The sequence below is a fragment of the Musa acuminata genome, chromosome BXJ2-5 (genome assembly GCF_036884655.1).
Source record: "Musa acuminata AAA Group cultivar baxijiao chromosome BXJ2-5, Cavendish_Baxijiao_AAA, whole genome shotgun sequence".
Lineage (NCBI taxonomy): Eukaryota > Viridiplantae > Streptophyta > Magnoliopsida > Zingiberales > Musaceae > Musa > Musa acuminata.
In genome coordinates, this window is record NC_088342.1 from 42439392 (window position 1) to 42451834 (window position 12443).

Sequence of the window (12443 nt, forward strand, 5' to 3'; positions counted from 1 at the left end):
GTATAGTGGTTATCTATATTGGAGTGTTACTGTCGTCTATAAAAGTTATGTTATCTGGGGCAGTCTATACATATATATAATTATTGATAATTCATCTACATATATATATATATATATATATATATATATATATATATATATATATATATATATATATATATATGGATGGATCTTCAACCCCACTTTTTTCCAACTAGATATTTAACTCAGTTTTGTGAAGGAAGGGGCTCCACCCTACTATAATCTCAATCACAGTTCTGAAGGGGTATATATATATATATATATATATACCCCTTCAGAACTGTGATTGAGATGAGACTCTTGCCCGTAAATAACAGAGGCCGCATATAATGACAGTGACACGAATGTAAACATTTGACTGGTGCAACCAAAACTCAGACCTTCGTTAGTGGAGATTGATGTTTCTTTCTGTCCTTCTGTACCACGTCAAAGAGGAGGCAAACCTTGAACTTATTGTAAGCGAAGCATTTCATTGAAGTTCTTTTATTTATCATTCGTCATCCTATTCCTTCTAATCGTGTCTACATGAAAAATTAATATGTTTTATTGCCTGTAAAATATTTTGTACGCATACCTCGTACGTTATGTAATATATATAAGAACAAAAAAACACAATATAGTTCCTTATTTTCGACGGTTACTGAAACCATCGCTCTATCCAATACAAACCATTGACCGAGGTGGGAAGAATGCCGTCGAAGTAGAGATGATAGAGATCATTTAAAGATCACCCGAGGTGGGAAGGATGTCGTCAAAGCTCCACAGCATCTCCATGTCTGCTGAGGTCGGCGGATTACATGCCCCCATTCCATCTACCGCAGCCGCTCCTCCGCCTTCCATGTACGGGATTCCAAAGAAGTTCATGTACGACTCGTAAGCCATTAGCTCCTCCGACAGCCTCCGCACCTCGGCATCCCCGTTGGCCGGGGCCTCTTCCAGCTTGGGTTCGACAATAGCGGGGACGGGCTGGAATGGCGCGTGCTGGTCGACCTCGCCGGGCTGCAGCTCGTTGGGGAAGTTGACCTTGGCCTTCTTGCCGCGGATGCGGCGGGCCTCCCGATCGTAGGCGCGGGCGGCCTCCTCGGCGGTGGCGAAGGTGCCGAGCCAGACGCGGACGCCCTTGACCGGGTCGCGGATCTCAGCCGCCCACTTCCCCCACGGCCGCTGCCGTATCCCCCTGTACAGGTTCTTCCGCTCCCGCTTCCGAGGCGCTATACCACGAGAAGAAGAACAGCCCATCAAGATTCCAACTTTGGATCCAAAGCAAGGCCAGAGACAAACCGTAACACAACACAGAATGAATGAGAAACCTTTATCCTGGGTGGGGACATGTTGGGGGTCGTCGAAGGAGCCCGGCCAGAGGTCTGTGGCGGATAGGAGGTTGTCGGAGTCGGAACTGGGGTTGGGGCGGCTGCGGCGGTGTTGGCTGCAGGGAGGGATGAAGTCGGAGATGATGGCGCCGCCACACATCTTTCCCTTTCGCTACTGCTTTTGGAAGATTATAGTCCGAGACGACGTATGAGTTCTGGGAGATCTGATGTAAACAAAAGAGAGAAGAGATGGTGGTGGAAATGACGAAAGATGGAGGAGGAGGTCTGCTATATATATAGGTACTTACACCACATAAGAAGCACAAGTGAACAATTGATAATGGAGGAGTCATCTTTCCTGTAGAGTTTGGTTTGACCAGTGCGTGTCTCCTCATCTTTCATTCTCATCTTATTTAGGTTGTGGAACATGATCCGGTTGGACTTCCATGTTGCGAGTGTTTGGATGTACATAATTATCATTATGTTCGTCGCTCTTGTCTCTCCTCCATGTTCACCCGACAAGCCGCCAAACTAGAACAGCTGCTCTATATATATAGCTCACAAGTCTAACATGTTTGCCGACGACTAGCCCACCAATTCTAGTCTGACCAATTCCCTACAGCGGACGGGTAAAAAATTTTCCATCCATCATGACCAGCCAGCCGCCATTAGACAGTAAGTTGATGTGTTGATCTCTAAAGCTAATAAAGGCTGTCATATAATCTTGTTGAGTTGTCAGCTAGCGTGCATAGATCGACTTTGAATGACGACTCCCACCGGCATTTCACATAATGCTTTCTGTGAAACGATCTATTTTGATATTTTGGCGAGACCAACAGCACCGAACGAGCGACGCGTTGGATTACCGCCGCTGTTTCCGCACGGGTAGCTGACAAAGTTGGCTTTGTCTTCTCAGATCGGAAGCATGAAGTCGAGAAAGGAGGAGAGGAGTCGTCGTCGACCGAGCTCGGCATGTCGATGACCGACGTCCTCAGCGTGCGACATCATTCCATTTATTCCAAACCCAAATGACTTCAGTTAGTTCTACTTGACATCGCTCTCATTAGGATTTCCAAAGTCTATAATTATTTCTCTCAGTAAGAACTACATCGTCGGCATTCAGAGTTAGGATAAATTACAAGTCAACTTTAGAGAGGGAATAAAAGAAAATCGAGAAAAATTATATCCATAATGCATCTTTTAGTTACTAAAATTTTAAATATATCGAGCGCTTAAATATTAGGGTTCGTCGTAAACTAATAAAAAAATATGTATTATGGTCATAGTCGATCACTTTATTTCATGCATTATCTAATCAATAATCATGCAACGCAACGCAACGTTTTTCTCATTAATTGACTTAGCACGGTGCACATGAATTTAGTTGAACATCTCAAGTCTAATTTGACTTGTATGCGAGAAATGATATTAAGGTCTATTAATACATTCAATTTTCTTAAAAGGTTAAACTTTTGATATTTTTGGTAATTAAAAGAAATATTCATGGAAAATGGTATCATTTTACCTCATAATCTATTGCAGTTGATCACCAACACATTTGCTAATCACTTTCCCTATTCCAAAACAAGCCCAGATAAGCATTACCTCATCTGTGGGGATAGGGTGATTAATATGCACCAAAGTTTGGACTGAAAACATTAAAAGTGGCTTTAGAAATGTAATTGGAAAATGTACTGCCATTAACCCTCGTAGGATCCAACCTTCCAAAATCAGTAGAAAAATATATAATTTAATTAAATATTTTTTTATTTTTTCACAAAGGATAAGTAGTGAAGATGAGTTTCGATCTCAAGACATATAATATAAAAATATCTAATAAAATATTTTCATCTTTTCTTAATTAATAAAATTTTGAAAGTAGTATGTATTGATATGCCGATGATGCTAGATGGATATAATAGATTTGCTTACACCGGATGATATGATTTGAAAAGAATCAAAATATTTTTATAAAAATTATTTTGGAATCGGTTGGTCACTTAGGAGTTAATTTCAAAATTAAAGCACTCTCAGTTAGACCCATGTCATATATGCAAAATGTTTTCTGATTCTCAATAATATATATATATATATATATATATATATATATATATATATTTTTGTTCTTTCTTGCAAATTCTGAGTCTAAACCTCAGTTTCAAATTTTTAGAAAGAAACATTGATTGCCAACTTAAAAGTGTTATTCCTAACTTTATTTGTTTTGGCAACCATCAAAACAAATAAAGTTTATTATTTATAGTCCCTTTTTACTATTTTTATTTATAATCCTAAAATTATTAATTTTTATTTTATCACCTGACACCATACTCCAAGGAGGAGGAAGAAGAAGAAAAAAAAAAAAAGAGGAAAAAAAATAAAGGGTGAAGATGAAGAAGAAAAAGAGAATATTTAAGTCTATTTATAAAAGAATAATTTAAAAATATTAATTAAAAAAAATAAATTTATAAATTATAAAGAACAGATTGTAAAGAGTCCTCTCCAAATGAAGTCTTACTCTCCAAATGGAGTAAAGGTAAAAAGATACAAGTTTGAGGGCTCTAATCACACACATTGCTTGATTCATTAACTCGATCGTATAATGAAAATATGATCATATGATCATATAATGAAATAAATAGATCTATTAATCAATAATAATAATAATAAATATGATCGAATAATAAAAATCAGACACACCGCTTGATACAATATATGATCATATAATGAAAATAAATGGATCTATTACAGTACACCTCATGCAAAATGCAAGGCAAGTCTAATATTGTGCTACCAAACATTGCCCTCAATCTTTAATTTTGATTGAATATGTTTAAGAAAATAAAAAAATATTATTATACCATTGTTAGAGCATTGTTGGACATGTGGAGGGGTTATGAAATTAATCTTTGTTTGAGATTAAATTTATCATAAATTTGATATCGGGAGATGAGTGAGAATAATTAGATATAATACATATCTCAAGTCGCCTTTCTGCTTCCATTTTATAAGATCAAGAAAGAAGACAAATTTCAAAAGTGGCACCACAACAAACACGATGACTCGAAGATCTCAAACGAACATATTATTCAAGCATTCGAAGTAGAAGTAACGACCAATGCAAGGAGAACGATGAGCTACGCTCATGCATGCAGGCCAAAACTATCTACCGAAAAGTTTGGAGAATGAGAACTCAATTCAATCCTGAAGTAAAAGGGACGGAAGTGGATCCCAGCCACTGATCACCTTGGATGAAGGAAGCCACCGTGAAGTTGCTCGCCTCCGCCGTGCTGTTGATCACCCGGTAGCCCGGCCACTTCACCCTGCCCGTGGTGTTCGAGCCGGGACCCCGGTTCATGTACTCTCCGTAGTACAGCGTGTTCAGCGCAAAGTCGCCATTCCACTCCAGCCACCCGGCAGGATCGATCAAGCTGTCGAGGTACGACTGCATGAACACCGTTCTGGAGAATTCCTTCCACGGCCGGCCGAGATAAGTCGAGAAGTTGGACTGCACCGGGATGAGGTCGGCGGCCGCGGCGACCTTGCACTTGTGGATGGAGATGCCGGTGTTCTGGTTCGGGTCCTCTCGGCCTTGCGCGGTGAAGATGTTCTGCTGGTTCGACAGGGGCTTCCGGGCGTAGAGGTTGCAGTTCTGGAGCACGACCGCGGCGTCGCCAAAGATGAAGTCGATGGTGCCGTAGACATCGCACTCCCGGTAGAACTGGCGTAGAGAGTGCACGTAGAGGGTGTCTTGATAGCCCACGAAGCTACATTTGTAGAAGGCGGAGAGGTCGGCGCCCACCCGGAGCGCCACGGCTTGGAGCTTGCTGGGCCCTGCGGCGTTCTCGATGGTGATGTCTCGCATGAGAAACCCATCGCCCACTACAGCTGCAGAGGACAACTCTTCGCTCACTAAACAAGATATCATCACACACGGTCCAACAATAGAATGTAAACGATACGTTGATGTAGTCTTTTAATTATAATTACATATACTTTTGTTTCTCTCTCTTTCATAAAAAAAATAATGACATATATATATATATATATATATATATATATGAAGGTTTGGAGAGGAACTCTAAAACCAACTAGAGAAATAAGGGTTAGGGTCAATTTTAGCCTGTAATTTCAGAATCACTTAAAGTCTTATAATTTATTTATATCTAAAATAATTTTTATATTTTAAAAATATAATATATAAGTCTCTCCCAACTGAGTTAATAGATGTTGGAGTCTACTTATGTGGATGTTGACTCATAATAAACTATTAATATAATGAGACGTATAATTTAAGTTTAAAAAAAAGATCCATTTTAGCTCATGTAGTTTTGATCATAGATCACTTAATTGTTAGGATCAAGAGCACTAAGAGGGGGGGGGGGATGAATTAGTGCAGCGGAAAACTTTCGACGATTAAAACTACATTCGTACGATAAAAACGATTTTGGTAAGAAAGCCGATTCGTAAATCACTTTAACTTGTGATCAAGTGAGATGCAGTTAAAGCAAAGATATAAAGGCAGTTTACAGTTATGATGGAAATCAGAATGTAAGCGCAAACTGAAATATGATGTTCGTACGATAAAACTGATTTCCATATTAACACCGATTCGGAAAATACTTAACTATGAAACACGTTCGTAAATGGATAGAAGGCAATAAGCTATTGAGGAGGTTTGCAGTAAAGATAAGATGGTCAACGTAAATGCAAACTGAGATTTAGAGTGGTTCGGTCAATCTTGACCTACATCCACTTTTAACTTCCTCCATCGACGAGATCACCGACGTCCACTAGATGCCTTCCTTCAATAGGCGAAGGCCAACCACCCTTTTACAGTTTCACTCCTTTTGATGGGCTTAGGAGACAACCCTTACAGAATTTCTCTCCTCCCTTGAAAGCTCAAAACTTAGAAGAAAAGAGGGAGGAGAACTTCTAGCCTTTACAACACTTTTGAGCTCTAAAAATCACAGAGTAAGATTGGATTTTCGGTGCCTTTGGTTGCCCTTTTATGCAGGAAAGGGTGGGGTTTATATAGGCCCCAAACTAGTTTGAATTTGGAGCTCAAAAGTGTCTTTTTCTGGATTTTCGGGGTCCTGGCGGTACTACCTCCTGACTGGGGCGGTACAACCGCCTGGCAGCTCGGAGACTGAGCCTCTGGGCGGTGCCACCACCCGCTCGGAGACTGAGCCCAAGTGGTGCCACCACCTGACTGGGGCAGTTGCACCGCTTGGTAGAGCTCGGAGACCGAGCTCAAGCGGTTCCACCGCTTGTCAGGGGCGGTTGCACCGTCTAGCTTAGCTCGAAGACTGAGCCCTGGGCGGTGCCACCGTCGACCCAGGCGGTGCCACCGCTGGTCAAGAAATCTGGGTCCGAATAGGCTGATCCATTCAGCTCAATTTGGGTATGTCAAGGGCCCAATTGCCCCAAGATTAAGTTAATGGGATCACATCCTATTTCTAACTTAATCATCATGCTAACTACGATATTTCTTAAGACATTTACTGCAACTTGCTCCGGTGCGTCAATTGCTTCTTCCGACGAACTTCCGTTGATCATCCGATGAACCCTCGGTGATGCTCCTGCGGACTTCCGATAAACTCCTGGACTTGTGACGATCCACTTGGCGAGTTCTGACGAGCTTCTTTTGGCAAGCTCCTGGACTTCTCGGATTTGTTCCTGCAGAACCTCCGACAACTATCTAGACTTCTATCGAACTCTCGAACTCTCAACGTGATCATAATCTTGACTCCGGCGTAACTTCTGCTGCATGTCTTACTTTCATCGTAGTTAATCCTGCATATGTAAAAAAAACTTCGATCGAGATAATTAATCCTAAGCAATTAACCAAGTTGTCCAGCATGTTATTGGTCCCTCGACCCTTCGTTCGATTATTCGGCGCATCATCCTCTCCTGTGGCCTATTGCCCAATCGGCCAGTTGACTCTGCAACTCCAATATCCTTGGCACAATACCCGCTCTTCTTGACCCGATGCCTGAGTCCACAGCCCGAAGCCTTCTGTCGATACGTCGACCGATCCACCGGCCCGACGTCCAATCTTCTGACATGTTCCTCTAGCACAACATGATTTTTCCTACTTTAATTGTCTCATCCTGATAGAAGCATCTTGCATCACTCCAAACGTAGATTAAAACATAAATACAATTATCAATTGGTTTTATCATAGATTCAACAATAATCTCTTTTTTTTTATGTTTAAAATGATCTTTACATTTTCAAAATTGTAACATACAAGCCTCTCCCATTAAGTTTGAGTTAATAGAGTTTACTTATGTGATATGCTAATTCATAATAAATCATTAATATAATATCATGTGTAATTTAAGTTTTTTTAAAAAAAGTCTATCTTGTCAAGAAAGAGGAAGCCATAGAGGTCATAATGGCAAAAGAAGGTGAAGAGATAGAAGTCAAAGAGGCCAGATGCAGAGGTAAGAGAGAGCTGGACTATCATATCGCAGGTATGATGGGTGGGGGCATAGGAGATGACGAAGTGAGAGGCGATGGGAACGAAGATACTTAAGATGAGGAAAAGGGACCATGAGACCATTGCATGTCTAGTGTCTTACTAGTAGACGCACATCCACTTGAGGTAGGATTAAAAGCTCTTAAGCTTATCATTAGTGCGAGAGAGGCTACATATGTAACGATGCCCTGCTAAGAAACAGCCACTCGGTACCACCATTGGTGGTCGCTTCCATAATGACATCTCCTCTCGCCATTGATGATATGCTTAATTTTTTAAATTAAATTATATATTATTATATTAATAGTTTATTATAAGTCAGTATAGTACCTAAGTAGACTCTAATATCTATTAACTCAAACTTAATAAAAAAGACTTATATGTTATATTTTTTTAAAATGTAAAAATTATTTTAGATACGATCAAAACCATAAAGACTTAAATGATTCATGACCAAAATCAACAGATCCCTTTTTTAAACTTAAATTATATGTATCATTATATTAATAATTTATTATGGGTCAGTATGTCACATAAACAAACTCTAATATTGATGGAAGGAATATATATATATATATATATATATATATATATATATATATATTAAAAAATATAGATTATTTTAAATATAAATAAATCATTAAAACTTAAATAGTATATGATCAAAATTACATGGATTAAAATAAAACTTAACCTAAAACTTAATTACACTAGTAGCTAAACCGCATCTTTCCTAAAACCAAGCCGACAACTTTGCTTTTACCTGAGCAAAAGAGGCCCGTTATTCTTTTGGACCCTGCACCGCCCCCTGTAATGCTACCCTATAAATAACAACAAAAGCTATGGACATCTAACACGAAATTCTCTTTTGGATTTGGACGCAGAACACCGCAAGGATTTGCCGCTCCTTCTAAGCTAATGCCAGTTGCTGGTGGCCAACGTGCCTCGGGCTACGGTAGAACACACAAGCTGGTGAATGCAAGCTAGCTACCAGTTTCTACGTAAAGAAGACAAGAAGATATGGCTGTCGACTGTCCTCAAATAATTTGGAACCCAGTTGCAGAGGGTCAGTAGTCATGTATTGTACAAGTGGCTGGCGAAACAACACTAAACAAGTATCAGATCTAGTGTGAGACTGGGGTGATATGACCTCGGGAACGCCTACTGCTCCCTGATTCCGTGTCCATTGTCCCATATTGTGTTTTCATCTACCTTCATGTGGAGTCCACAAATGGATGTTGAAACTTGGGAAGACTCGTGAACCGCGTGCATTCAAAATGCCACATGGTAGATTTTGATTGCATGATAACTAAAATGAAAGACATCAGAAAGAAGAATGTGAAGTACAGGACTTTGTTCATTATCCTCAGTTCAACTTCACTTTGATACCGAGAAAAAAGACTTGAAATCTGAGTAGTTAGCGGTGGTCACCATTAATTTGTTCCAGTTATCATCTCCAAAGTTTAAAGAAGAAAAATCTTAAAACCTTAAGAAATTGACAATGCTGATATTCACATAAGTTAAGCATTGAGCCAAATTGAACCATCAAAAGTAAAAGACAACATTCAGAAGTCAAGAGAGCATTGTGATTATGTTTGAGGAAGATGAAGAGGAAGAAGGATATAGCTTACCGACGGTAGCAGATCTGAAGGTGGTCCATCCATCGACCACATTCCTGCTCGCCTTCACCACCGTCTTCCCGATGCCATCGCCCATGAACATTAGGTTCTTCTTGTTCTTCGTCACCTCCACATTCTCAAAATACGCCCCCGCCTTTATATATATCACGAATCTCGTTTTGGTGTTGTTCGGCGCCGCCGCCACCGCGTCGCTTATCGTCGTAAAGTTGCCGCTCCCGTCCTTCGCCACTATCAAGTTCGGGGTCGTCGAGTTCGAAGGCGCTTGCAGCAGCCTCCGGTCTTTCACCGACACCCAATCTGGGAACCCGTCCGCCACCTTCCCGTAGCCGTCCAGTGGTTCGCGCTGCGGCCGTGACGCCCGCCGCCGTTGGATCTTCTTCACCATGGCGAGGGAGTTGCTGACGAGGTGCGAGACGTGGTAGAGCCGCCGCTTGATAACCGAGCGGTATCCGCCACCTTTACCGACGTAGGAGAAGCCGTCGAGGCACGTGTACTGGTTGGTGATGGCGGCGGAAAGGACCGTCTGGACATCGTCGACGTGGGCGCTGGCGCCGGATGTGAGGCCGGCGGAGGCGGCGCGCAGCTCGTCGAGAGTCTGCGAGAAGAGATCGAGGCAGTCGCCGATGGCGAGGCGCTGGCGGCCGTCGAGGTTGTAACCGCGTCTGTTGAGGTAGTTGGTGCAGTTCTTGGCGGAGCCGCGGACGGCGGCCTCGGTGGCGTTGATGGTGGCACAGATGACCTCGGGAAGGGACTTGGAGTGCAAATCTGGGAAGACGGAGAGGGTGGAAACGCACAGTTCCGGGTATAGCGTGCCGTCACAGTGGTCGACCGCGGCAGCGGCGGCATGAAGGTGAGAATGTACCCGGAGTTTATGGTGGTAAGCCACAGGTTTTGGCGCACTGGGGAACGTTAGCAGGAGGAGGAACAGAGAAGAGAAGACGATGCATGAAAGGAGGAGTTTGCTTCTTTTACTACTACCAGAGCTCATCATCGGAACCCTGAGAGGTAAAGAGAGTGATGGAGCTTAGGAAGTGAAAAGCTGCGAGAATAGGAAGGGATTGGTGGTGATGGATGCGTGTTAATTTGAAGGCAAGAGAGGAAAGTAACGAAAGAGACACTGATCCGCGTAAGTATTAGAGAGAGACACAATAATAATAAGAAAGAAAAAGAAAGAGAAGTACAAAAGCAGAGTGCGTTGACTTATTAGTATTGGATGCGAACTCATGCAAGTCCGGATCGCGAGCTCCTACTCCATAGACTCTAAAAATTGTATGCTGCCAAAAAGTCTTCACTAGCTTAAATTAATTATATCATTTCCAATATATATAATTTCATTACAGCAACTTTTGAGGGAGGGAGCAAAATCTACAAGAATCAAGGAAGAGAGTAGCCCTTTATGGCATTTGTTATAGTAAACGAGAGTGATAAGGACAGGGGAGATCGCAAATTAGATCCACAACACCGACAGTCACACGCTGTCATTCGACAGCCGAGTCAAGCGAATGAAGTGGCTGAGCCACCAATTACGGGAAGACCACTTCCACCCAATCATGCAGTGCATGCTAATGGCAAGACTGTCATGCAGAGCACTAAGAGATAATTTAATGTTGCATAATTAATAGATATCAGATTAATGTAATGAAATAAAATTTAGTTAACAAAAAATCGTTTCATAACTCAACCAATTTAATGGATTATAATTGAAGATTAAGAAACCTGATGCTTAGCCAGGGGAAGAGTAAGATGCATATAATTTTTTATTAATCTGTATTTAATATAATAATTATTTTTGATCAATCGTCAATACACCCTTCCTAAATATGACAATGCATCGATTGGGTGTGTTACATCAGCAATGCATTTAATTGAAAATTTTTCTCATTAAGATACTTAATCTTTTGTCACTATTTTTTTTTACTAGCAACAAGTCATTGTAAGTATTTATTGTGATTGTGCTAAACTCTCATACCAATCGTGTACCTTTGGATCAGATCTTCTCAAAATGATCTTCTCTCTCTTTGAAATGATAAGATTCATCATATTATTTGGTACTAAAAAGAAACCATATGATGCTCTTACCTTCTTTGCTATAAGAGCATCTATTTCAATTTGATAATTTTTTTTTTCCGAAGATAACTTCGAGTTATAAGATTAATTCAAATAGTTAGGATTAGAAAAAACAAAAGTTAAAAATTTAGATTAAAATAAATAGATGAGGGTGAAAAAATTTATTAAGATATAATATATTTTTTTATTATTTAAAAAAAATTAAATTTTCTCTTTTGATTAATATAAATAGATATTCTTAGATCAATCCAAAGTACTATAAATTGAAAATACTTTTTATTTATTTTATTATTTTGTTTCATCTTCTTTCTAAAATTATGTAGACAAGGCCTGGATTGGTGCAAAGGCTTTGGGTCGACAAACTTTCTTTCTTTGTACTTTACACTGTTGTTGGGTGCACAAAGAAGAGACGAGCAGACATTAACGTAGATTTTCTTCTCGATTTGTGCATGATGGCGACTTTGTATCATTCGTCAACTACTTTCCTACTCCAATCAAACCACGCTAAAACTTACTGGAGTTGATTCTGCGTCCTCTCCTCATCAACTGTTTTCGAGCCTGTATTCCACATGTCCAATGTGATCTGATTTAGAGAGATAAAGAGAGAGAGAGAGTCACTGTTTTCCACTGACAACCTTATGCAATTACTGCAGGACAGATAAACTGTAAATTTACGTTCCCCAATTTGTTTAGAGCTGTTGATTGTGCAACGAGCTGACCGAGAATGGAGCTTTCCACCACCTCTCTATTAATTTTGTTTGATCTAAATTATTAATCAAAATATTTAAATTAAAATTTATATTAGTATATTGATCGTACCTTTATAAGTTAATCTTAATTTTGTTTTCTTTCGATATAGGACTAATCGGGAGTATTATATTTCTTTATCTTAACAAGAACATGGGACTAGGTCAATGTTGACGC

General features: G+C 40.4%; 2 protein-coding genes across 2 annotated transcripts; both read right to left on the bottom strand.

Moving 5' to 3' along the window:
* Positions 1-615: 615 nt before the first annotated feature.
* LOC135611824 (ethylene-responsive transcription factor ERF071-like) lies at positions 616-1609 on the bottom strand. The gene is made up of 2 exons (XM_065107468.1): positions 1332-1609; positions 616-1232 (listed from the first exon to the last, which is right to left on the bottom strand). Exons 1-2 carry the CDS (start codon positions 1489-1491, stop codon positions 742-744), a joined length of 651 nt encoding a protein of 216 aa, XP_064963540.1. The 5' UTR covers positions 1492-1609; the 3' UTR covers positions 616-741.
* Positions 1610-4342: 2733 nt separating this feature from the next.
* LOC103975191 (pectinesterase-like) lies at positions 4343-10578 on the bottom strand. Its single transcript, XM_065109589.1, has 2 exons — positions 9444-10578; positions 4343-5216 (listed from the first exon to the last, which is right to left on the bottom strand). Exons 1-2 carry the CDS (start codon positions 10441-10443, stop codon positions 4522-4524), a joined length of 1695 nt encoding a protein of 564 aa, XP_064965661.1. The 5' UTR covers positions 10444-10578; the 3' UTR covers positions 4343-4521.
* Between the last annotated feature and the right edge of the window lie 1865 nt (positions 10579-12443).

Coding starts and splice junctions, on each gene's coding strand:
- LOC103975191 (XM_065109589.1), bottom strand. CDS start 10,443: ATGATGAGCTCTGGTAGTAGTAAAAGAAGCAAACTCCTCCTTTCATGC. Junction 5,217..9,443: donor CTTCAGATCTGCTACCGTCG/GTAAGCTATATC, acceptor TGTCCTCTGCAG/CTGTAGTGGGCGATGGGTTT.
- LOC135611824 (XM_065107468.1), bottom strand. CDS start 1,491: ATGTGTGGCGGCGCCATCATCTCCGACTTCATCCCTCCCTGCAGCCAA. Junction 1,233..1,331: donor TGTCCCCACCCAGGATAAAG/GTTTCTCATTCA, acceptor CTCGTGGTATAG/CGCCTCGGAAGCGGGAGCGG.